Raw genomic sequence first — 23,565 nt, forward strand, 5'->3', positions numbered from 1 at the left:
CTGTGTTTTCCCCCATTCTGTATTCTGCCTGATCTGGTCTGGGGTTTTCCCCATTCCGTATCCCGGAAAAAATCCAGTCCGGGTTTTACCCATTCCGTATTCCATAAAAATCCAGTCCGGGTTTTTCCCCCCATTCCGTATTCCAGAAAAATCCAGTCCGGGTTTTCCCCCATTCCGTATTCCAGCATAATCCAGTCCGGGTTTTCCCCCATTCCGTATCCCGGGAAAATCCCGTCCGGGTTTTCCCCTCTGCCGTAGCCCAGGCCCGATCCGGCGCACTTTGCAGCGGTGCCCACTGTAATCCCGATCGAGTCTATTTTTCTTCATGTTAGTCAGCTTCAGATTTAATACGAACAGCAGCAAGGTTTGCTCAGCTTATTGAGTGAGTCTGAGTGTGGGATTTAGTGAAATTCCTGTGGAAATCAGTGTCCGAGGCAGCCCCAGGTGTGGTCAGTGAGGATGAGGAGGGGTGGGGCAGCCCCGGGTGTGGTCAGTGAGGATGAGGAGGGGTGGGGCAGCCCCGGGTGTGGTCAGTGAGGATGAGGAGGGGTGGGGCAGCCCCGGGTGTGGTCAGTGAGGGTGAGGAGGGATGATCCAGCCCCGGGTGTGGTCAGTGAGGGTGAGGAGGGATGATCCAGCCCCGGGTGTGGTCAGTGAGGATGAGGAGGGATGATCCAGCCCCGGGTGTGGTCAGTGAGGATGAGGAGGGATGATCCAGCCCCGGGTGTGGTCAGTGAGGGTGAGGAGGGATGATCCAGCCCCGGGTGTGGTCAGTGAGGATGAGGAGGGGTGGGGCAGCCCCGGGTGTGGTCAGTGAGGATGAGGAGGGATGATCCAGCCCCAGGTGTGGTCAGTGAGGATGAGGAGGGATGATCCAGCCCCGGGTGTGGTCAGTGAGGATGAGGAGGGATGATCCAGCCCCAGGTGTGGTCAGTGAGGGTGAGGAGGGATGATCCAGCCCCGGGTGCGGTCAGTGAGGATGAGGAGGGATGATCCAGCCCCGGGTGCGGTCAGTGAGGATGAGGAGGGATGATCCAGCCCCGGGTGTGGTCAGTGAGGGTGAGGAGGGATGATCCAGCCCCAGGTGTGGTCAGTGAGGATGAGGAGGGATGATCCAGCCCCGGGTGTGGTCAGTGAGGATGAGGAGGGGTGGGGCAGCCCCGGGTGTGGTCAGTGAGGATGAGGAGGGATGATCCAGCCCCGGGTGTGGTCAGTGAGGGTGAGGAGGGGTGGGGCAGCCCCGGGTGTGGTCAGTGAGGGTGAGGAGGGGTGGGGCAGCCCCGGGTGTGGTCAGTGAGGATGAGGAGGGATGATCCAGCCCCGGGTGTGGTCAGTGAGGATGAGGAGGGATGATCCAGCCCCGGGTGTGGTCAGTGAGGATGAGGAGGGGCAGGTCCTGCTGACGGCTGCTTTCAGGGGTTTCCGGAGCCTCTGGAGCGGGCAATCTCCGGGGGTCTCTCACAGGACAGCAGTGGGAGCATCCTGCAGGACGGGGGAACACCTGGGTGCTCCTGGAGCATTGCTCAGGACGTGCAGAGGGACAAGCCCTGTCCCACAGGGCGGTGCAGGAGAGGGGAGCAGCTCACCTGAGCAGGTGGGGCAGCCGTGGGGGGCAGGGAGGATCCTTGTTCTTTCTCTCTTTGATTTCATCTTCTCAGTCCCATCCCAGTGCCCCCAGTCTCTCCCTAGTGCATCGCCTCCCCAGAAAAAATGAGGGCTTTGATGGAAAAGGAGTTTAAATTAAGGGGAAAACCTCCTTTTTCATTATTGTCTGTGTTTAAATTGGAGGGGATCCCCCTTCACCTGTGATTTTAAGGGTTCAATTAAAGGAAAACCAACCTTTTCCATGATTTAAGGTTATCAGTGGATGGGGAATTGTTGTTTTCTGGTTTAAATGGAAGGGGAAAACCTTTATGATGCCATTTTATGGGTTTGAGTTGAGGGAAAATCCCCTATTGTCTTCATCTTAAGGTTTTAAATTGCAAGGAAATTTCTGTTTTTCTTTGTTTTAAAGGGTTTAAATTGAGGGAAAATCTCTCTTTTTCCAACACTTGAAGTACTTAAATAGAGGGGGAAAGGGCAGAAAAAGAGAGACAAAAAAGGGCAGGAAGTGTGAAGTGGAAAATGGTGGGAAATGTGAGGTAAAGGAGATAAAAAAGGGCAGGAAACATGAGGTGGAAAAAGGATGAGAAATATAAGGGGGAAAGGGCGGGAAATGTGAGGTAATTAACACTCATGCATTAATTAAGTGGGAATTTATGAACACTACTGTGCAACAAAGGAGAGAGATTGTCTTACTTTTTGAGAGAAAATCTAGCAGAATCAGTCCTGGAAAGGAGGTTTTCAGGTCTGAAAGTTCACAGTCTTGAAAGAAAGGCAGCTTGGCTATTTCTAAGAATTGTCTTACTTTTTATAGGCAGGTCCTTCTTGAAAGGAATTCTTTATTAGCAACATAAAAAAATCCAGATCCTGAAATGAGCAAGGAGGATCGCAAATGCATGTAGGAGAACCTAATCAAAAAGCAAGACAGTATCTCATTTGTTGCACAGAGGTGTTAATAAATTCCCAATTAATTTATGCATGAGCACCTAAGTATTTCATCCATAAGTGCTCAATTAATTTATGCATGAGCATCCAATTAAGTCTGCCCCCCATGTGCCTTAGCATAGCTTCTAGGAGGACTTCTGCCATGATCTTCCTAGGCACAGGGAAGAGGCCAACAGGCTGGCAGTCACCAGGGCCCTCCTTTCTACCCTTTTCAACAATGGGGACAATGTTTCCCTTTTTCCAGTCCCCTGGGACTTCACCTGATTGCCATGACTTTTCAAATATCCCGGAGAGTGTCACGGTGGCTGACTGGGGATGCGTGGAATCCCGGCTTTGGCAGGTGTCTGTGGTGTCCCTGTTGGCTCTGTTGCTACTGTGCAGGAGCAGGAAGCAGGGCTCTGCAGCTTTTTGGGATGACCTGCCTGGAATGTAGTGAGTCTGTCGTGTACCTTAGAGCTTAAACAGGCTCACATTAAGTGTGCAAGGGAGAGCAAGTCTTTTTACATTGCTGGGAGTGGTGGGACATTACTACAGCTTACAGATTATATTTTATAGGATAATTTGCCTGTTACTTATAGAATAAAAATTGTCGCTGTATGACCTCTCCTGAATTTATGTTCACAACGCACAGAAAAGCTGAGCTAATTGTGGATACGTGCAATACAGTGACACAGAGACAATTCTGTGCTCACTAGGAACAGAGTGTATTTTAAAATTACTCCCCATCATTTTCTTCTTCAAATGAGTCAGTTCCCACTTCTTCATAGTCCTTTTCCAGGGCAGCCAGGTCCTCACGGGCCTCTGCAAACTCTCCCTCCTCCATGCCTTCACCCACATACCAATGCACAAAAGCTCTCTTGGCATACATCAGGTCAAACTTGTGGTCGAGCCTTGCCCAAGCCTCGGCAATGGCTGTGGTGTTGCTCAGCATGCACACTGCCCGCTGAACTTGGGCTAGGTCTCCACCAGGAACAACTGTAGGAGGCTGGTAGTTGATCCCAACCTGGAAACAGGAATGTGAGAGAAGGTTGCAAAAAAGCTGGAGCAGGAGGCAGTCAAAGAGCTGAAGAAATGTGAGTAAAGTTACAGATTCTGGGGTAGAGTGGTGCCAGATGGCAAATGCCATTACAGATGTCGAAGGGTATGGCACTCGCTCATTTGAATATCTATACTATTCTTCTGTTTAATGTACACTGACAAGTTTGTACCTTCTTAACAGCTACTCAATACTGAAAGTAGAGTTTCACCAAGGTACTCTGTAGAAACTATTACAAAAAGTTGGTTCCCACTTGAGAGTTTTCGTTGTTGAAAGGGCCGTTTGTATAACAAATATTTTCCCCCTGTTAATGTCTGTATTATTGTTGAAAATGTTTCCCAGCATGGCTGTGTAGCCAGTGGGGAGAGGCTATATAACATTTCTAGGTTAACTAAGAGATTCCCTAATATCAGCATTTCCTTTATTAATTTTATCAGTTTTGGTATTTCCTTAAGTTTAGATTGTGCTTCAGAGGCAATGCTCATTGGCTGTTCCAAAGGTCAGCTGAAATTAAAACTTCTTCAAATTTTAACCCATATACACTTCGAATTTCCACTTATTTAAATATGTGGAAATATAAATATGTGTCAGTGGGATGTCCAAAGGAGAAAAGGCACATTTTATATAAATGCACCCTTCTTACTTTCATTGGGAAATACCTATATTTCTCCATGCTCAGTGGGAAATACACAAGACTGAAGGTGTTAAATACAGGTTTTCTACGAGGCTGAACGTGCCCTTTGAACACTGAAGAGAAGCTCGTGGCAGCCCTACTCACCTTGAAGCCTGTTGGACACCAGTCGACAAACTGGATGGTTCTTTTGGTCTTGATGGCAGCAATGGCTACGTTGACGTCCTTGGGGACGACGTCGCCCCGGTAGAGCATGCAGCAGGCCATGTACTTGCCGTGCCTCGGATCACACTTCACCATCTGGTTGTTGGGCTCGAAGCAGGCGTTGGTGATCTCGGCCACCGAGAGCTGCTCGTGGTGTGCTCTGTCGGAGGAGATGATGGGGGCGTAGGTCACCAAGGGGAAGTGGATGCGCGGGTAGGGCACCAGGTTGGTCTGGAACTCTGTCAGGTCCACGTTGAGGGCGCCGTCGAAGCGCAGCGAGGCCGTGATGGAGGACACGATCTGGCTGATCAGGCGGTTGAGGTTGGTGTAGGTGGGGCGCTCGATGTCCAGGTTGCGGCGGCAGATGTCGTAGATGGCCTCGTTATCCACCATGAAGGCACAGTCCGAGTGCTCCAGCGTGGTGTGCGTGGTCAGGATGGAATTGTAGGGTTCCACCACAGCGGTGGAGACCTGAGGGGCTGGGTAGATGGCAAACTCCAGTTTGGACTTCTTTCCATAATCCACAGAGAGGCGTTCCATCAGCAAGGAGGTAAAACCAGAGCCGGTACCGCCACCAAAGCTGTGGAAGATCAGGAATCCTTGCAGCCCAGAACAGGCATCAGTCTAGAAGGCAAAAGAGAAACAGCAGGGGCTGAAAAAGGTGGAAAAGACTTTACTATGTGAGTTTATCCTGAGCTGAAGGAGTGAGCAGTCATGGGCAATATATAGCACAGATTTCATGTCAAGTTTTCCTGGGAAACGGCTCGTGATAATTCCAACCTTTGCTTTCCTCACTGTCTCAACTCATGACACAGAGAGCCTTACCTGTCCAGGCATCTCTCTGAACTTCACACTGCTCTGTTATTCTGGTTGAAACCAGCAATGTACAACTGCATAATTCACCCTTCATTATCAGTATTGGTGCTGTAGGGCTGTGCTAATAATTAACAATTGCATATTCAAAATCACTTTATTTACATATTCAAAACCTGGAGGCATACAGCTGGGAAGTGAACTACTGGGCTTCTCTCTTCTGGACCATGTCCAAGACATAGCCTGTATGACTTGGAATGTCTTTTCTGAGCCATTGGTCTCATTTGCAGCTAACAAGCTGTTAGTTCTGCCCTTCTTTCTTCTGCAGAGTCCAAACTGCTGTTTCAAAGCTATTGGGACTTACCAGCTTACGGACACGATCCAGCACCATATCAATGCTCTCCTTGCCAATGGTGTAGTGGCCACGGGCATAGTTATTGGCTGCATCTTCCTTTCCAGTGATCAGCTGTTCTGGATGAAAAAGTTCCCTGAAGGTGCCAGCCCGTACTTCATCTGAAGGAGAAAGAGAAATTGTAAGAATATGCTCCAGTGCCAACGAATTCTGGTTGTTGCTGTTGGCATCAATACACGCTGTCAGTCACAGGAGGTCATGATGCCAAAGAACAGATGGTGATGGAGGAGGGAAATGTCTCCAGAGCATTTTTTCATTGTTGCATTTGATTGATTTATGGTGCATCTTCAATCCAGCCACTTATCTTCTCATGAACTTGTCAGTGACAAGTACAGCCTGCATCCACAAGTCCCCAGAAAAAAAGTGTGAAGAAATTCAGGTGTCCCAATTTTTAGACATTCTTCTTTTATTGGAGAGAAACTGTCAGGCTCCCACTTTGAATCCAAACTGAAGAAAAGCAGAATTTGAATGGCAAAAATGTCATGACAAACCCAAAAGTTAAATGTTGGTGCAAAGAGAAGTTGTACACACCTCTTGTACCAGCTATTAAACTGCTGGGGATCCTCCTGTTCCTATGTTTGTAACACTTGTGACAGAATCTGGCATTCTGTGTCACAAGAAAATTAATTTCATGCTACCTAGTGGTAGCCCAAGGCACAAAGAGCTGCTTTGTGCCAGCAGAGACTGGTGGCACACCATGGTGATGTGAGGAAAAGCAATCTCATCTCCCTTTTGCAGGAATATTTCTATACTGACCTACTACAGTTGGTTCCAAGTCCACCATTACAGCCCGTGGCACGTGCTTCCCAGTGGCTGTTTCATTGAAAAATGTGGTAAAAGAGTCATCACAGCTGAGTTTATCTTGCAGGTCCTTGAAGGTGCCATCTGGCTGAATGCCGTGCTCCAGGCAGAAGAGTTCCCAGCATGCATTTCCTATCTGCACTCCAGCCTGGCCAACGTGAACAGAGATGCACTCACGCTAAGGGGAGAGAGGAGAGGTGGGGTCAGAAAAAACAGCGTGCCTTAGTCCTCCTTATTCCTGGTGGTCACATTTTCCCAGTGTATTGCTTTTCCAAAAAATCGGTGAACTGTCACTGTCAGCTGTTCATTTGGTTGTTCAGCCCCACGACTACAATGAGACTGCACATGCCAGATACAGGGACAGTTCTTTTAAAAATCAAGATCTGTGTGCTGTGCTATAGAAGTATTTGAAAACAGGAAAAATTAATTTCAGTTACACGAACCCCACCTTTCCTCCTGGATTGGCCCTGCCGAGGAGCACATCCCAGTTTAGTTTATTTTTACTCCTGGCTGGAACCTGACACAGCCACGTGGCATCCCTCACCCTTATGCAACCCAAGGCAGGTGATGTCTTTTGATCCTTCTACCCTCTGATAGCAGGCTAGTGTGGAAACTTGGAAGAGCTACTTTCGGCAATATTCACCTAAGGAAATTGTTTCAGACTTTCTTGGTCGAAACAAATGTTCCTTCCAGCTCCATTAATTTTACATCACGGGTCCATTGCTTATCAGGCAGTGCCACTGCAGTATAGTGTGTTTATTTGCACAATTTTGAGCATTCTTTCTGTGGCAGCCAGGAAGAGACAACTATGTAACACCAGGCTAAAGCAGGAAGGTGTCAACTGCTCCAGAATCCTATACGCTTAAAAGTACTGGAAAATGAAGGCCCTGGTGCTGGATTTCATAAGTTCACAAACAGAATTATAAAGCAAATACTTCTGGGTTAGTCCCAGCAGTTGCAACACTGGGTGTAGGGAAAGGCATTTTTTTGAGGAGAGAGTGGTTTCAAGCATGAGGAGTTTTTCATATTTGGCTTCTGCTTTGGAGCTATTAAAGCTGCCCAAGCTTTTTGTGATGCCCAGGACCCTGTCCATACCAGGGAGTAAGAAAAATTCAGGTCATAGTACTGAACACTGGCCTGTGATCTCCTGTGCTGATTGATAATTAGCACAGTCTCTGGCACAGTTTTGGCTTAGGCCAGTTAATGTTTTTCCAGACAATGCTTAGGCACCATGCAGAAAACAATTTATTGTCAAGGATGGTTTCCAGTGAGCAGCTCACTGACCGCTGCCAGGCTTTGGAGAGGGAAGGAGGATTGAGATGCCCAGCTATGAAGCAGGCCTGGCTTGAAGGGCAGAGGATGGTCCTCACTCATTTTAGTTTTGTTATACTGCATTTAGAGATAACCAAAGTCAGTATCAGATTTGACCAGTTAATTTTTTTTTTTTTTAATTACATTCTGTAACTACTAACCCGGCAAAATCATTCTGTGACCTGAGAATGAAATGTATCCTCCCCAAAAACTAAATTTTCAGTCACAATATGTGAGCAGCAGCATCTCTGGAGCAGTGTTTTTTTCAGAAATTGACATATATTTGTGTTTAAGAAACATAACTGAAGACATTTTTTTCAGAAGCAGCTAGAAGCTCAGAAGTCATCACTGCCCCAGCTAGTCATCCCCAGAAGTTCAAATGAACATGAAAGCTCAATTTAAATCTTTCATTCAATGAAATAAATTATTTCTGTTGACTACTCATTTCTAAGCTGCTGACTCTGCAATTGCATGTGCTCTCAAGTGTACTTGCACAACCCTGTTTTTCTCAACTGAGTTGTGCAAAAGTCTCTGAGTTATTTGAGTGACAATGGGGCTTCATAAGTCAGCGTGTTGCAATCTGGAGGACTAGTCAGGAGACCCTGAAGGCATCTTTGGGCTTAGAGAATTCAATTAATGCTGACTTTCCACAGAGCAGGCTCCTTCCTTTTCTTTGAAATCCCAGTGTGAATCTGTGAGGCTGGCAGCAAGAAAAAGAAGAGGTTTTATTCTTTTCAAACGCAGCAATGAGGCCAGCTGGCTTTTAAAAAGAGTATCTTTTAAAGCAAAACTACAATTACAAGTTAAGCAATACTTTACACCTAAAGAGCTGCTTTGCTCAGTTCTTCAGATCTGTAGAGGAATTAGGTGTGTTTTTTTCACAGACAGAACAAGTGAATGCTGCCTTAGGAAGTTAATATTGTAAAGTTTCATACAGGACTATAGCTGAAGAGGTTTTAGACTGAGTTTTCAGCTGCGCTCATTTGAAACCGTATCTCAACCCTGCTTTTTGAGCTGTTTCATCTTCTCCTACCCCAGCAGTAATTTGGAAATATTCTGCTGAAGAGAGAAGACCGTGAAAAAGAGGTTTCTGATTTTGCATAGTAAACAGCAATAAAATAGATGCCAGACTTTTAGTAGGGAAGAGAGTGGGCCTTCTTCAGCGTAGCAGTAAACTGATCTTTACATGATATTTTAATTTGGAGCCTTACCCAAACTCATGTTTCACATCCTACCACCAATGTACCAGGACAGGACTAACAAAGAAACAGTAGAAAGGACCAGATCCTTTGTGAAACTAAACCTGGGACAGCTTCAAATCTTAAAAAAACCAACTAATACCTGGCTCCAGTATTTACTGCACAAAGGCAGACTTTAGTCTTCCAGCTGTTCCACAAACACGCTCACTTCCCCAGGTCTGGGAAGCCTGTGGAAGTATCTTGCCTGCAAGGTGAGCTGGCAGAAAGTAACACAGTTCTTTCTCTGCACCAAAATTAGACTCAGTGCTAGAGATATATTGGAGTACAAGGTGAAATAGATTTTTTCACTTTCTAAGAGGTTTTGAGCGATTTCTACAAATTTATAACAAACCCCCAACACTTAAAAACAAAGGGCATTTTTTCACTTGCTTAAACGCATACATACATAAAAGGATTCATGGACTCCAGAAACACACCTGCTTACCCTGTATAGCTATGGACAGTATAGCCCTTGGGGCTAAATTAATTTAAAACAGACACAAAGGTAAATAACTTTTTTTGGTTTATTTCTAAAAAGAATTATCTCTCATGCAAATGAACTGGTATTGAGAAAATGTGGTCACAACAGAAAATACCAAACAGCTAAGACTCCACATTAAGACATTAAGTTTGTCTTATAAAATTCCACTATTTAGGGACTCTCTGAAGAAAACTTAATGCTGTAATGCTTCAGGAAGATTTTCTGTGCTCCTCTGCCATCTTCTTACGTGGTAAATGGTGTGTGAGATCAGGGTTCTGCGGCAAAACCTACCAATAACAACAGCAGATCCCCCTGCCTTCCCTCCCCCACAGCCCTCCCCATCCCTGTGTGGCCGGGGTTCCCACATCCCCCTTACCATGGTGTCTCCAGAGGTGTTTGCTTCCCTTTGGGATCACTGGTGGCAGGTCTGTGCCGGAGCCTGGCTCTGGGCTGCAGGGCGGGAGGCACCCTGGGCCCGGCACGCGGCACCTGCTGCTGCGCTTCAGTGTCACAGCGCGGAGGGGAGAGGTCAGCCCGCTGCCTCCTGCCCTCCAGCACCCTCCTGTGCAAATCCTCCCCCACAGGCAGGGCTCACACACACCCCAGCTTTCAAACTCAGTGCAGCCAGGGTTGGCACGCTTATTGACTTGGGAGCGCAGCCATGTAACACATCGTACGCTGTGCTTTCTAACACCTCAGGATTTTACATCACCTGCAAGACACACACCATCCCAGTTCCCTGCTCTGCCAATATGTACTTCTGTAGATGAAAATCGCTCCTGAATTCCAGTACAGAAGGCATAAGAGAGCAAACAAATGGAAAGGAGAAGGATAGAAGAAAAACAAAAATAGAGATCTGGAAACTAAACATATATATTACCATCCTTAAGCTTGCTCTACCATCACTTTTAAATGATCTCCTGGCTTCTCTATTAACATTTCAATTTACTTCTATTTCTTCTCTTTCCATGTGTAGTTATCCAGGCTGTCAGCAGTATGGGACAGCTTTCAGTACAGCCTTCTCTGTCCAAACACAGAAAGAAATCTGATTCCTATTGCAGTGTTTATTGCAGGACAGAGCTGGAGGCATCACCCCAACATTCTGACGCCAGATTAGTGCAGTTGCCTCCACCACTTTGCTCCTTCTGCCCTAGTTCAGCACTGGAAAGCAGCAGCTTCTCTCAGTACAGAAATCCTCGTGTCTGCAACCCCTAGGTAACAAAGAGGAAGGCACACTTAATTGCTTGAATCTGAGTGTTATGTTTCCCCAGACTTTATAAATGTACTGTTTATGATGATGTTTAATGAGTAGACATTTAAATAGACAATTCCTAAAATGTAGGTTAGTCTACTTTGACATGATGATATTAACAGATTGTTCTGCCACTCTTGGCAACCAGCATGTAAGTATCTTCTTTAACACCTACATTTTAACAGTAAGAAGTAGTTCATACTAGTTTTTATAAACTCAACTTTGGTATAGTCTTAATTTTGCTGTTCTTTACATAAACCTGCAAATCATTACTCTTTGATTTTGGCTGGGAAAAGCTACAGAACTTTCTGGAGCCATAATTATTTTTTTACAAAGAACTTCCATTATAATTTCCATCTGCTGCTTTGCTTAAGCTGAATCTGAGTTCTCCACAAAACCATCAGATTGTTGCTTTGAGACTAAGGAACAGGTTGCTCTAGTGTTCTTCTTCCACTGGAAGTGGTAACATTCCAGACAAGCTCTGGTGCTCTGGACAATCTGAAATGTTAATGCTCACAGCTTCAGAGAATCAAGAAAAAGTCTCACAGCAAATACTTTGAGCAGGCCACCACCCGAAACCTCTTAGGCACACTTTGAGTCAACGTGCCTGATCTAGCAGCTACAAAATCTAGAAGAGGTCTGTGAATTACTAAATTATTTGCAACTTAGTCCTTTGTGGCATTTTCTCTGCTCTCTCCTAGCCAGTGGGAGTCCACAGAGACATGAGGCAGACACAGCCTGGACCTGGATTCTTGGAAAATAAGTAATCTTGATGGATGCTGGCATTCAACCTCTGTGGGCAGATGGTGAGATGCCATACAAAACCTAGAGCCTTTTTCTCTAATTAAAGATAGACACACCTCTGGAAATGGCATTTTTGAATAATCTAGAAGTACTGTTGAACTGGTTTAACCCCAGCTGGCAACTAAGCACTGAATCAGAAGAGAGAACCATAGGTTGAGATATAGTTTAACACACAAAGCAAAACAAGCAAGGCAAACCAAGGAGTTGATTCACCACTTCCCCTGGGCAGGCAGGTGTTCAGCCATAACCAGGACAGCAGGGCTCCATCACTGGCTCGGGAAGACAAACACTATCACTCTGAATGTCTTCCCCTTTCTCCTTCTTTGCCCCAGCTTGACATGCTGGGCATAAATGCTGGAGATTGAAACACATCAAGAGGCAAATGAAGGACAGTCAACTGCTTTTTCTCCTCTACTGGATGTACATCACTCCCTCCTCCCTCCAGGCTGGTTACCTAAGTGACTCACCAAAAGTGTCAGTCGTGGATCATTTTAGAACAGTAATGTGCCATCTCACAAAACAGTGCACTCTTAGTAAGCTCTTTGGTGGTCACACAAAATCCTCTTTTCCTTTTAATTTGGGAAGTGCAAGTCTCTGCATTTCCCACACATTGTAATACCTTCCTCAGTAAGTGAATGAAGGTTTAAACACTTTCCTTGTGCTCCCTGTTTAACTGTTTCCTGTTAGTCTGTCGCCACCTGCTGAGAGAACCAGCAGCATCTCATTTCAGGATTCCTGACATTCCCAAGGCTAGTAATTAAGTGCCTTTATAAATAACACTGCTATGTTGATAAAATACTGGTTTTCGGGCATTATCCCTGAAACAGAGAACTGTGCTATGTATTTTTACTTTTTATTTGTAGAGTTCTCTCCCCTAATACAGCAAGGTCAGAACTGTAGTTAGTTCTAATATAAAGATACATTCATCTAATAATAATGAATCCCAGGTACTTTATTCTTGGTTGTATTGGTCTTTGCCATCCCAAAATGCAGATTTACACTCTATCAATGTCATCACTTGATTAGATCTCGTCAGATTCACAGACAGATTCACAGAATGAAGACATTCTCTACTTAATTCAAATATGCTGAAACAATGAAACAATGTGAAACAATTCTGGAAAACTTTGATATACTTTGTAGTATATCAATACATTAAATATAATTTTCTTCATATACTCAATCACAGTACAAACAAGCAATTCTACAAAGAGGTAAATCAGTAGTCACTTTATTATAAAAGTTAGATACTGCAGTTTTAGTATTAATTGCAAAAAACCCTGATAGCTTATTTCTGCCTTCTTGTTCTCTCCTGATGAATTAAAACCAATATAAATTCTAAATCAGTAGTACTCCAATAAAGTCAAGGTTACCAACCTACACTTAAAATAAAGTTGAATGTTAAAAGTTAAAACAACATTTAACAGTATTTTAAAAGCTATGTGTGGCCTGCTGAAGCCACTGGTCCAAACCAACCTCCACAACAGCATCTCTGCCATCTAACTAAAAGTGATGCCAGAAGACTACAGCAAAAAGTGTTCATTACTAACAGTCACTTTGATGAGAATTTGGCCTGACTTCAGAGTGAAGTTTCCCGTTTTATTAACTGGCTTACAAAGGAGTTAACCTGAGGTCTTCCAAAGCAGGGGGGCAGAAGACTCATCCTGGTCATTTCTTGGAGGAGCTCAACTCCACACAGAGCTTGTGCTTCATTCTACCTGATTTCACATCAAGTGTTGTTTGCAGAGTTGTAACTACACTTACAGCTGGATGACAGGAACCATTCAGCAATATCAAAGGCTGCTCTTCCCTGTGTGTGCAGAGTATGTAAGAAATTACTTTTTTATATGGTGAAGCACTATGTGCTACTTAACCTGGTATACAGTCCTGGCAGAGACAAAAACTTTGGGGAAGGATATGGGATTGGTTTGGGTTTTATTCTTGAGACAACTAGGCAAGGTCATTACTGCACTCATGAATAACCTGCCCAAGTTTGTCTGACAGTAATGCTGGAGTGTTTCTCTTTTTGGGATAATTTAAGATGAAACTATTTTTAGCAGTGAAGGTGAGACTGTTTTCAAAGTGTCTCTGTAGGCAGCAAAGCAACAGATCACACACAGTCTGAGGGTACCAACAGGCCATCTATGTGAAGAAAACAGGAACAGCCACTACCTTGGAGTATGGTTATTGCTAGAGACAAAGGGCACCACTGTTGTAAGACACCACACTGAGGTCTACACTGGTTACTTTTCATGGGTTTGGTGTGGTCCCACCAAAAAGGCTGCTCTGATAACATTTTGTAGTTTGGGCTGACATCAGTGAGCCTACACCCTTTTGGCACCGGTGCTGGGATGACGGGCTACTTGTCCCCAGCCTCTCTAACCTGTCCCCTCCAGCACACAACAGTTTGAAAGCAGTGTTTTGTTAGGTCAGTGCTCCCTCCTTGGAATGTACCTTTTGTCAAGTGATGATAGACGGGTGAATGGATGGAGAAGAAATTCACGTTCTACCCCAAACATCCAATTTCTGCCCCAAGTGGTCAGAAATGGAGTTGGTCTGGTGACAGACCTGCAGATGTACAATTTTCTTGCCACTGATCTGGGGAAGGTCTTGTGACCTTCTTTTCTATAAAAATAAACTTTTGTTCTGAATGACAGAGCATTGCTAAATGACTCCATCCAACCCAAGACTTTGGATACTGGGGACTTGAGGAGCAATTCTGGATATACAGAGAGACTTTTTGACATCTACATAAACAAAGCAAGAGGTAGGGAAAGTAAAACAAAGCAACAACTTCAGTTGTTCAACTAGACCATAACATAGAATATAATTTAAAAAAATAAATCTATTTCCTGACCACCACCACCACATGCTGCTAAGAATGACTGTGCATCAGGCAAGCACAAAGTGCTGTAATTTGCATTTAAGAAGAGTGGATACAGCACAACAATCTCTGTGGCCCACCCACCTCATCTTTCCAGCTTAAATATGACTAAAATCCAGTGTGCCTGTACAAAGAGGCATCAGTCACAAGAGAAACTATGGCTTTCAAAATGCAATAGGCTTTACTTTCTCCAGTGTTTTTCTTCCATGTGCTTGTCCTAAATCCCATGCTGCAAGAGCTGAGCTTTTCAGATGTCTTCAGGCAAAACAGAATATTCCCCTAAACACTGGTACTCTATTGCCTGCTACAGTCATGCCTCCAGGAACACTGCTGCACTTGTTCAGAGAACTGCCCAGCATTTGCAAGGACGAGAACTTCTTCCATAGTTCATAACTGGCTACACAACCCCCACTCAAGAGACACATCCAAAGCAAAAGTGCTTGAAAAGGAGGATTCTCATTCACTTGTAGATATGGAAGGAGTGGCTTTACCCTAATGTTGGACAGAACCAAGCAAAATGTCAGGAATACTCGCTGTGGTTTCAAAATTCGTACACCACCATTCCCTGTCTGAAGAAATTCCCAGAGTCCATAGGTGGTCATCTCAGATTTCAACAGTCCCTGAAGAGCCTGGTAACATCCCGAAGACAAGGTGACACTTTGAGTGATGGAAGACATTTAGTCTCGAATTGGAGGCCTATGGATTGGAGAAAGCACAGCTGCCCAAGCCTGGCGGAAGAGCTGGACCAGTTTGTAAATGAATGGCAGTGATGTGGGAGAAGCTGCAAAGCAGAATAAAAAGCAAAAGAGCTTGCATTATAAAAGGTAAAACTAGCATACACTAAACATATTAAGAACTACTCCCAGCTACAGTTAATAACAACCTAATTCTCTTCCTTCCTTCAGTTCAGTTCTTGGATCTTTACTCTGGGTACTGCTCCCTAGCAAGCTGCCTTCACTCTTTTCCAATGAATTATTTGTAGAATAGCTGTGGAGCACCTGTCACGCAGCAGAAGGGGAAACATCCAACCCCATCGCATCCCAGCTGCCACCTCTGTGTCACAAGACCAGCCCATTCCTCAGGGACAGCAGCAGCCATCAGCAGTGAAACTCCAGCACAAGATGATCAAATGCATGGCACAGTGCTGCCCCCGGGAACTCTCCTGATGGCACAGCCTCTCGGGCAATCACTCATCCAGGGGACATCACCTTGTGCCACCACCAGCTGACTGAGGAAAAGGCTGAGTCTAGGACAGCTCTGCCTGCCTCTCACAGTCTGTGCCTTGTCTGCTGGAAGGAGTTTTCAGAAAACTGGCATTTGTGGAGCTTCATCTTTCTACATGGACTGCAACTGGACACACTAAGTTTCTAGTCACCCAGTTTTTGTGTTTCCCTGAGACATTTATACAGACCAAATTTATTAAAAGCAACTCATTTCTTCTCCATAACCATAATGAAATTTTAGAAATTGGCAATCTTATTCCTGTACCTGGGTCTAATCTCACCACCACCAGGTACAGCAAAAAAGTGGCCAAGAGCATCTTCTTGTAAGGAAGTAAATAGAAGTGGTTTGACATGGACCTCAGGGCTCTACGTAGCAACGTCAACATGGTCAGGAGCTTTTGGGACAGCGCTCCTGGAAAACAAGAACAGAAAAGCTGTTAGGGCAAAGTAAAGTTTAAAAAGTACTCACATATATATATAGACAATAAGAAACTAAGATACTAGAAGTCTGATTGCATGAGAGTTGGGTTGGGTTTGGGTTTTTATGTAACAGGGAACAGAGAAATGGTACAATTTTGTAATACAATTCATTATACTTCTTTTTTAAGCATCTACTTTAATACAATATGATCTTATACCACAGTAGTGCCAGCTTCTCTCCTGGGAGAAAACATCAAGTGATTTACAGTTCTGGAGAAGCAGAACTTTAAATGCTGACTTGGACTCAACTGTAAATGGAAATGGAGCAAACTGTGTTCAGAGCCAATAAAACATACCCTTAGAGGATTGCCAGGTAGTCTTAGTTTTCCTTTTTCACCTTAAAAAAAGCCCCCAAAACCTCCACAGTGCTTTTGATCCTGGATATTAATTGTCATCTCCTGATGCTGGCAGAGACTAAGTATACTTTGCCATTCTCAGCAAAGGTATCACTAAGTCTTCTATTTCCTGCTGTGGTACACAATGGGACTTCCTCACAGCCGGTTTGTCAGGGCAACATTCTTAACACATAGTTAATACTTGGGACCCTTCGCCAGTAAGGGACCAACTTGAAGTGAAACTGTAAAAAAGGAGCACAAACAACAGAGGGAAAGCCCACCCAGAACAGTTTCTGTCACTGGGTCCTGCTGCTCCTCAGCAGCCGAGCGCGTCTCCTCCTGCCGAGTCCACTGGCAGCGGCTGTCGCAAATGGTGCCGAGGAAGGCCAGCTGCTGCTCGCTGTCGAACACGTCACAGCCTCGCACCAGCTCCTCCGCGCCCTCGAAGCGGCCCAGCGGCAGCAGCACGTGCACCAGGTAGAGCTCCAGCACGGACCCGAACTCGGGGAGGCTCTGGTTGGTGTGGTCTCTCAGCCAGCTGCTGCCCACTTCCAGCATCACCTGCGGCTCTCTCACTTTGCTGTACAACAGGATACTGAAATACAAGGGAGAGGTGTGAGAAAACCCTAAGTCTTTGTCAAAGCTGACATCACGGACAGCTACTGCTCCCAAGCAGCTCTCATGAAGGTATGAACGAGGGTCTACATCAAAGCAGAGAGAATTCTGAGGCAGACAACAGGTGCAGCTATTGGTGCTACTCTCTCAGCATCACCCGTTTTGTACTTGATCACCATGAAGCAATCTTGCAGACAGGCTCCAGCACACACAGGTCAAGTACAGGCCTGTCCCAGATCTCACTTACCCCACGCAAAGTGAAAACATCACATAATACGCAAGCCTGGCCTGCTGTTAAACCTAACGCAAGCCCTGTGTGTACATCTGACAGCAACAGACAGGAACTCACCACAGCTCCAGAACTTTTGGAGGCAGATGTTCAGGGACATGGTAATACTGTAGGACCCAAGACAGAACTTCTCTCCACCGGTTCATCTCGGCCAGCGCCTGAATCCCCACAACACAAAGGGAGCATTTCACTTCTGCAAAACTGGTAAGGAACAGACACCTAAGTAAGCCCTTCTTACAACCACATTTCCCCTCACATCCCTTCCACTGAGCTTCAGTGCAGCCCAGGTACTCCACAGGTCTCTGGCAGCTGCTTTCCCTCCTTTCCCTCTACTTGGCCCCTATAAAAAGGCCAATTCGACCTCCGAGGATATGCCCTGTGACTGTATCTCTGAGAGAACGAAGGGAAGGCTCCTGGGCACACCTCACTTCCCTCAAACACGCACAGATCCCTTCATATGAAACCTGTTAATATCGACAGGGCCAAAAGAAACCCCAAAGCGGGGCAAGCATGGCCTGAAGTTCGAAGCCGGCCCCGCGCTGATGCGACACCGAGCAGCTTCCCAGCGCCACCCCGTCCCCTCCGCACGCCCGGCACCGCTCGCACCTCTCGTGGCCGGGGCCGGGGCCGGGTCCCAAGCTGTAGCAGCCCGCCTCACAGCGCTCCACGGCGGCGGCGAAGTCCCGGTGCAGCACCAGCAGGTCCGCCGCCTCCTCCAGCAGCGCGGCCGCCTGCGCCGGCCCCGGGGCCCAGGCGGGCGGCTCGGCCCGCATGGCGGCGGCGGCGGGAGGGCTCTCCCCGCTCCCGCACGGCCCCGGCTCTGGCTCCGGCTCCGGCTCCAGCGCCGCCACCGCCCCCGCCGGGGCCCGGCTCGGCTCCGCTCGGGCAGCCACCGGAAAGCCGGGATGCAGCCCCGACCCCGCCGCCTCCCGGCAGCGGAAGGGCTGTCCCGGCGAACATCCCCCGGCCCCGCGGGCCGCCGGGACGTGTAGTCTCTGCAGCGGGGGGGGATAGACGGCTGCCGGGGCTGGCGGAGGGCAACGGGGACGGCTGGGGGCTGGAGCATCTCTTACGAGGAAAGGCTGAGGGAGCTGGGTCACTTCCGCCTTGAGAAGATACCGCTGAGAGGGAACCTCATTAATGTGTGTAAATACCTAAAGGGAGGTGCTAAGAAGATACAGCCAGGCTCTGCTCGGTGGTACCAAGCAATAGGACAAGAGGCAACGGGCAGAAACTGATGCACGAGAAGTTCCACCCGGACAGGAGGAAAAACTTCTTTCCTGTGCGGTGACCATGCACTGAAACAGATTGTCCAGAGAAGGTGTGGAGTCTCCCTTTATGGAGATACTCCAGATCGCCTGGATGCAGTCCTGTGCCGTGTGCTCTGCAATGACCCTGCTCGAGCAGGGAGGTGGGACCAGGACCCACTGTGGTCCCTTCCGACCTGACCCTGCTGTGCTCTGTGACTCTGCGGGGATTAGCGGTGGAAAGCGGGGTCTCGGGGGGCGCTCCGAGAGGCTGCGGCCGCAGCTCTGGGACCGCAGCTGTGTCGGCTGCGCCGGGACCCCGATCGGTGCCCGTCCCTGCCCAGACGCCCTTCCTTCAGCTTCTCCCTCGTGTGGCTGCCGAGCGAAAGGGGCCGAGCCGGCGCTGCCCGCCCTGGCTGTTCTCCCCGCGGCCGCCGGGCGTCAGCCCAGCCCCGAGTGTGTCCCAGCCGAGCCGGCGGCTCTCCTCACCCCGGCCGGGAGCCGGGAGAAGGCGCTCGGCGCGGTGCTAAAGGGAGAGCGCTCCCCGCCGCTCCCGAAGCACCGCCCGCGCGGTGAAGGATGCTCTCCGCTGCCGGCCGCCTCTTCCTCCGGGCACCTCTCCTCAGGCACCCCGCGCCCTCAGTTTTAAGCACATTACGCTGTTAATGGAGTTCGGGCGTAGTAACAGTGTCTCCGGCAGTACCCGGCAGGCAGCGGTTCGCATTCTCCTTCAGTTGTTATTTAAAAACAACAGGGTGTCGTGGTTACAAGGTAATTACGGCAGTCAGTGCAAACGGTCTTCAAAAATGGATCTCTACAGGAGAGACAGGATTGATTTATCTTGTGACATTTTTTTAACAATTGACACATTTATCTGTCCCCCTATTATAATTTTTTAATTAAAAAGTCAAATGGACTAATACAAAACCTGCTAAAGAGTGAAACACATCTTTTAAAGGGGATTTTCTATGCCATTTCAGTGTGGCGAATATGATTAAAAACTTGATCATAGCTCTCTTTTTCTAGGTAACTCTTTCCAGGAGGCAGCACCATGTACCTGCCCCTCACGGCAGCAGCAGGAGCACTCTGCAGTAGCAGCTTTTACACCGTGGTGCATCCAAGGGATTGGCACACTGCCCTTAAATGTGGAAGAGGTTTCTGAAGGATTCGGGCTGGCTAAGGGGAAACCACTGCACAGAAACATTGTGAAAGGAAAGGCCCAGCAGCAAGCAAGCAACGGCAGAGGTAAAGGCATTTCAGCCTTCTGTTTCGGTTGCTTGGCGCTTGCAATTTGGAAAACAACATTCCTTTTTGGGAACTACAAGTCCCAAAGTGCACTGTGGGAAGAACGTGCCTCGTACCAGCTAGTGCCCAGCACAATTCCCAAATATGGATAAGGAATCAATTTTGAAAAAGACTCACACTGGCTGGATGCTCCTCACTGAGACTCAGAAAAGGAGTGAGACAGCACAAAAACAAGGTAGGTTTGCGTTATGCAAAGATGCTGTTCAAAGATTTCCTTCATGGGGAGCAGCCAATAATGTTCTGTCCCTTAGAAGGGCAGCCCAGCACTGCTCTGGTGATGTCTGGATTAGGTGCTGTGGTCGTGGAGGCAGCTTTTGGAACAGGGCTGTTGTTTCAGGTGGGGGAGTGAGCAGCAGGAGCAGCCGTGCTGCGGAGTGGGTCAGATCCTGTTTCCCTGCGGATGTTCCTTACGAATAAAGACCTATGGAAAGATAGCGAGCTGCAACATTGATGCAATGGTGTTAGAGGCCGGGAAGGGTCAGGGAGAGGCCGGAGTTGCTCTGAACAGCAGCTCTGTATGAGTTGCAGTGTGTGGTTGTGTAAGAAGCCAAGATGGACAAGCAGCCTTGTAATAACAATAATTACGGGTTAAATTAATTTCTCCGTAAGGCATGGTAGAATGTTTTTGTACTTCACCCCTCCTCCTAGAGGGGACAGTGTGGTGCCTTGAAGGCCAAACCTCTTGCAGCTCTCTTCTGACCTGCAAATAACACTCAGTAACAGGATTGTTTAACTTCAGGCCAGGAACAATTACCTATTTCACTGGCAATTTGTTAACAAGCAAAATGAAATCATTCTGAAATATAATCATCTTAATGGAGATGAGAGATGCTTGAGCTCCGTTCTGGGGTGCGTGTGAAGCCTCGGCGGCTGATCTGGTCACAGGCAGCGCCAGCTTCTCTCTGCTTCTCTCCCTGGCACTCAGGCAGGCTCCTCATGCAGCTCAGATGCTGTGTGTGGACACTCTTCTGCTGGGTGACGTCAAGTGCAGCTGGTCAGCTGCAGCCGTCATCCCAGCACCCTCCTCCTGCTATGTAGGGTCATGGAGCAGCGCAGTGGGCACGGCACAGTGCTGCAAATGTAGGAGGTGCAGTCCAGCCCGAGGCTGTTTGGGCTGCTGAACCCAACTGTCTCATGGGTATTTGTTGCCAAAAAAGAATGATGCTGGTTTTCCATCTTTCCTTGAGTGTGAGCAGCTTAAATGGTCTTAAAGCTGGAAGGGTCCCTCTGGTGCTTGAACCAGCTCGCACAGCAGGGCAATCTATACTGCTACAAGCACTGGAGGAGCACAAGCACTGTGTTTGCCTGTGCTCCTGGATGTCAATTTCTAGTAACCAGAAAAGCCAAACAAACTTGCTGTCAGTGACAGGTAGTACGAGGGAGTATCACAGTGGGTTTTGTGTCCTGGGTGGGATGTCCATGCCCAGCCTGTTGCCTTTTATACGGAATTAAGGAGTTTTTTTCAGTCATCCTGGTTTTGTACAGGAGAAAAAAATGAGTTTCATCGGGGCCTTGTTTGTGTGTGCATCATCTGTGGATTTACTGGTTCCCCTCCTCCCTCTCCTGCCAGGCAGTTTGAGGAGAGTTTAGAGTTACAGGCACCTGTGACAAGGCCTCCTGAGGTAAATCGCCTCAACTATTAATCCAGATCTGACCGGCACGCGGTCACAGGGCCAGAGGGCTGGCAATCAGTCTTTTTCTGTTGTCTCTTCTGTGTCAGTAGGCTGTTAATAGGAGATTAGCAGCATTAGGGAGACTTTGAGCTAGAAATGGTGAGGCCCTATGATTTGATTTCAAGAGAAAGAAACCCTCCTACACTCGTGTAAAAACAAACAGAAGAGCTGGAAATTATAAACGGCATTATAAACACAACTGAGGAAAGCATAGTTTTTAGGAAAGATGTGGAGCTCTGTAGTACCTCATAGCTTATCAGAAACACTTTAACAAAGCAATGAGGTGCATGCAGACCTCAGGTCCCAGCGTGCAGCACTCTGTTCTTATCACCACATGCTTTTGTTCGACTCTGGCGAGACCGTGCTGGAATCTGTAATTCGCTTGTAATTTCCATCAGCAGTAAATCCCTATTAAATATGAAGCTGGCTGGCTGCAGATCCCTTCAATTAGTCCGGATTCAGGGCTTCCCTAGCTCCTGGCAGGCGGTCTGCAGAGCCCGGGGCTGGGTGAAGGTGAACACTCTCCGGCTGTGCTTTGAACAGATGGCCCATGGTGATGCTTTCTTATCTCACCGAGCATGGTGGCACAGCATCAAGCCTATTTTTTGTTTCAAAAATAGACCTGGTTAGAGGAGATTCACCTGATTTTGAGCCCACCTGCTGATGTTCCTAGTCATTGTATTTAAAAGCACTCGTGTCTGATTTTGTCTATAGCCAAACCTATGTAAACAACAGGTAAGGATGATACAAGGCAGAAAAGACAACTACAGGAGCAGTCACAGCCACAGGCCAACTCGGGGGTATCACATAACCTAAAAGAGCAAATCTCTGTCTCAACCTTCATCACAAAAGCACAAATACTGCGTAAGGTGTAAACACTGGAAAATGGGAAACTGGAAACACGGGGTTGTGTTCATAACTTGTCAAAACTTGAGTTTTACTCAGATAATAACAAAACCTTTCTGAAACAAAGGGCAATTTAAAGTTGATTAAGCCCCCTTCTTTGCTTCATAATCAAACAAAATACTAGCCTTGGCAAGGCAAGTCAAAGAATAGCAGCAGTTACTTTGATTTAATTGTTACTGTTATAATAGTCATAATTAGTGCTGGGTGGGGCATTTCATAGCTGTAAGGTGACCAATTTGGTTAGAGGCCTAAGGCATCTTCTTTTCTTCAGCTAGTTATTATCTGTGAGAAAATACTGAAGTCTGTCATCACTGTGGGTCCATTACATCCTGTTTGCCCAGCCCCTCTAACAGTTAATACCTCTTCTCAAGGCCCAGCCTGCCAAAATCAACTGTCCTCCATTAGTCTCCACCTTTCCTCTTTTTTCAAAAGCAAGCCTTGTGCCCTCGTGACGGGGAGAAAGGCTTGACAGTGTGAATCTGGAACTATTTGTACCGCAAGGCAAACGAGGTGATTTGAGAAAATGGTTCCTCTTGTTTTTAACCTAACTTCCTGACATCTCAGTACTTCTTTTCGTGGTGTCTGTCAGTCATCTGTCCCTCATTCTGAACGCACGTTTACAGTGATCTGCGTTAATTATCTCTACAAGCAGGTAATGCACCTTCTGCATCTTGAATTGGAAATTTCAGGATATACTACACAAGTTAACGAACTCTTTTGCATCTCAGTCTGCTGCTCCTGGCTCTTGTCTGGCCAGGTCTTGTGGTGCTCACTAAAGCTGTGATGCGAGGTTGCTTTAGCAAAGCCAGCAGTGCTGCAGAATTGCGTGGTAGCAGTGCTGAGCATCGGGGGAAATCCCCTGGGAAGGGGCTGTTCGCTGCTGCAACCTCGGTGTCTTGTGTTTCATGGAGAGCATCCCCCGCGTGCCCCTCTGGCTGTGGTGGGCAGAGCTTCCCTGCTTGCAGTTCGTGCTCGTGAACTCGATACAGTAATTAACAGGTAATTGCTCCTTTATAAAGCTGCATCTGAGCTTTTTTTAGGTAGTCAATGAATGTGCAGCACCTTTCTTTCGGGAGGA

At 47.1% G+C, this 23,565-nt stretch overlaps 2 protein-coding genes and 1 long non-coding RNA gene across 4 annotated transcripts; 1 reads left to right on the forward strand and 2 right to left on the reverse strand.

Moving 5' to 3' along the window:
* The first annotated feature begins 246 nt into the window (after window positions 1–246).
* LOC116442955 lies at window positions 247–8,199 on the forward strand. 2 transcript variants are annotated; one of them, XR_004239701.1, is made up of 3 exons: window positions 247–382; window positions 6,512–6,641; window positions 8,077–8,199. It is a non-coding gene; the product is annotated as an uncharacterized LOC116442955 (long non-coding RNA). The 2 variants fall into 2 exon arrangements; XR_004239702.1 differs by having other exon boundaries at window positions 247–364.
* TUBA8 (tubulin alpha 8) lies at window positions 2,454–9,938 on the reverse strand. Its single transcript, XM_032106642.1, has 5 exons — window positions 9,851–9,938; window positions 6,400–6,622; window positions 5,596–5,744; window positions 4,362–5,042; window positions 2,454–3,550 (listed from the first exon to the last, which is right to left on the reverse strand). Exons 1-5 carry the CDS (start codon window positions 9,851–9,853, stop codon window positions 3,263–3,265), a joined length of 1,344 nt encoding a protein of 447 aa, XP_031962533.1. The 5' UTR covers window positions 9,854–9,938; the 3' UTR covers window positions 2,454–3,262.
* Window positions 9,939–12,745: 2,807 nt separating this feature from the next.
* On the reverse strand, window positions 12,746–18,144 carry PEX26 (peroxisomal biogenesis factor 26). Its single transcript, XM_032106652.1, has 5 exons — window positions 17,963–18,144; window positions 17,417–17,557; window positions 16,734–17,047; window positions 15,903–16,049; window positions 12,746–15,195 (listed from the first exon to the last, which is right to left on the reverse strand). The coding sequence occupies exons 1-5, from the start codon at window positions 18,127–18,129 to the stop codon at window positions 15,092–15,094; spliced, it is 873 nt and encodes a 290-aa protein (XP_031962543.1). The 5' UTR covers window positions 18,130–18,144; the 3' UTR covers window positions 12,746–15,091.
* Between the last annotated feature and the right edge of the window lie 5,421 nt (window positions 18,145–23,565).

Source organism: Corvus moneduloides, chromosome 4 (assembly GCF_009650955.1).
Source record: "Corvus moneduloides isolate bCorMon1 chromosome 4, bCorMon1.pri, whole genome shotgun sequence".
NCBI lineage: Eukaryota > Metazoa > Chordata > Aves > Passeriformes > Corvidae > Corvus > Corvus moneduloides.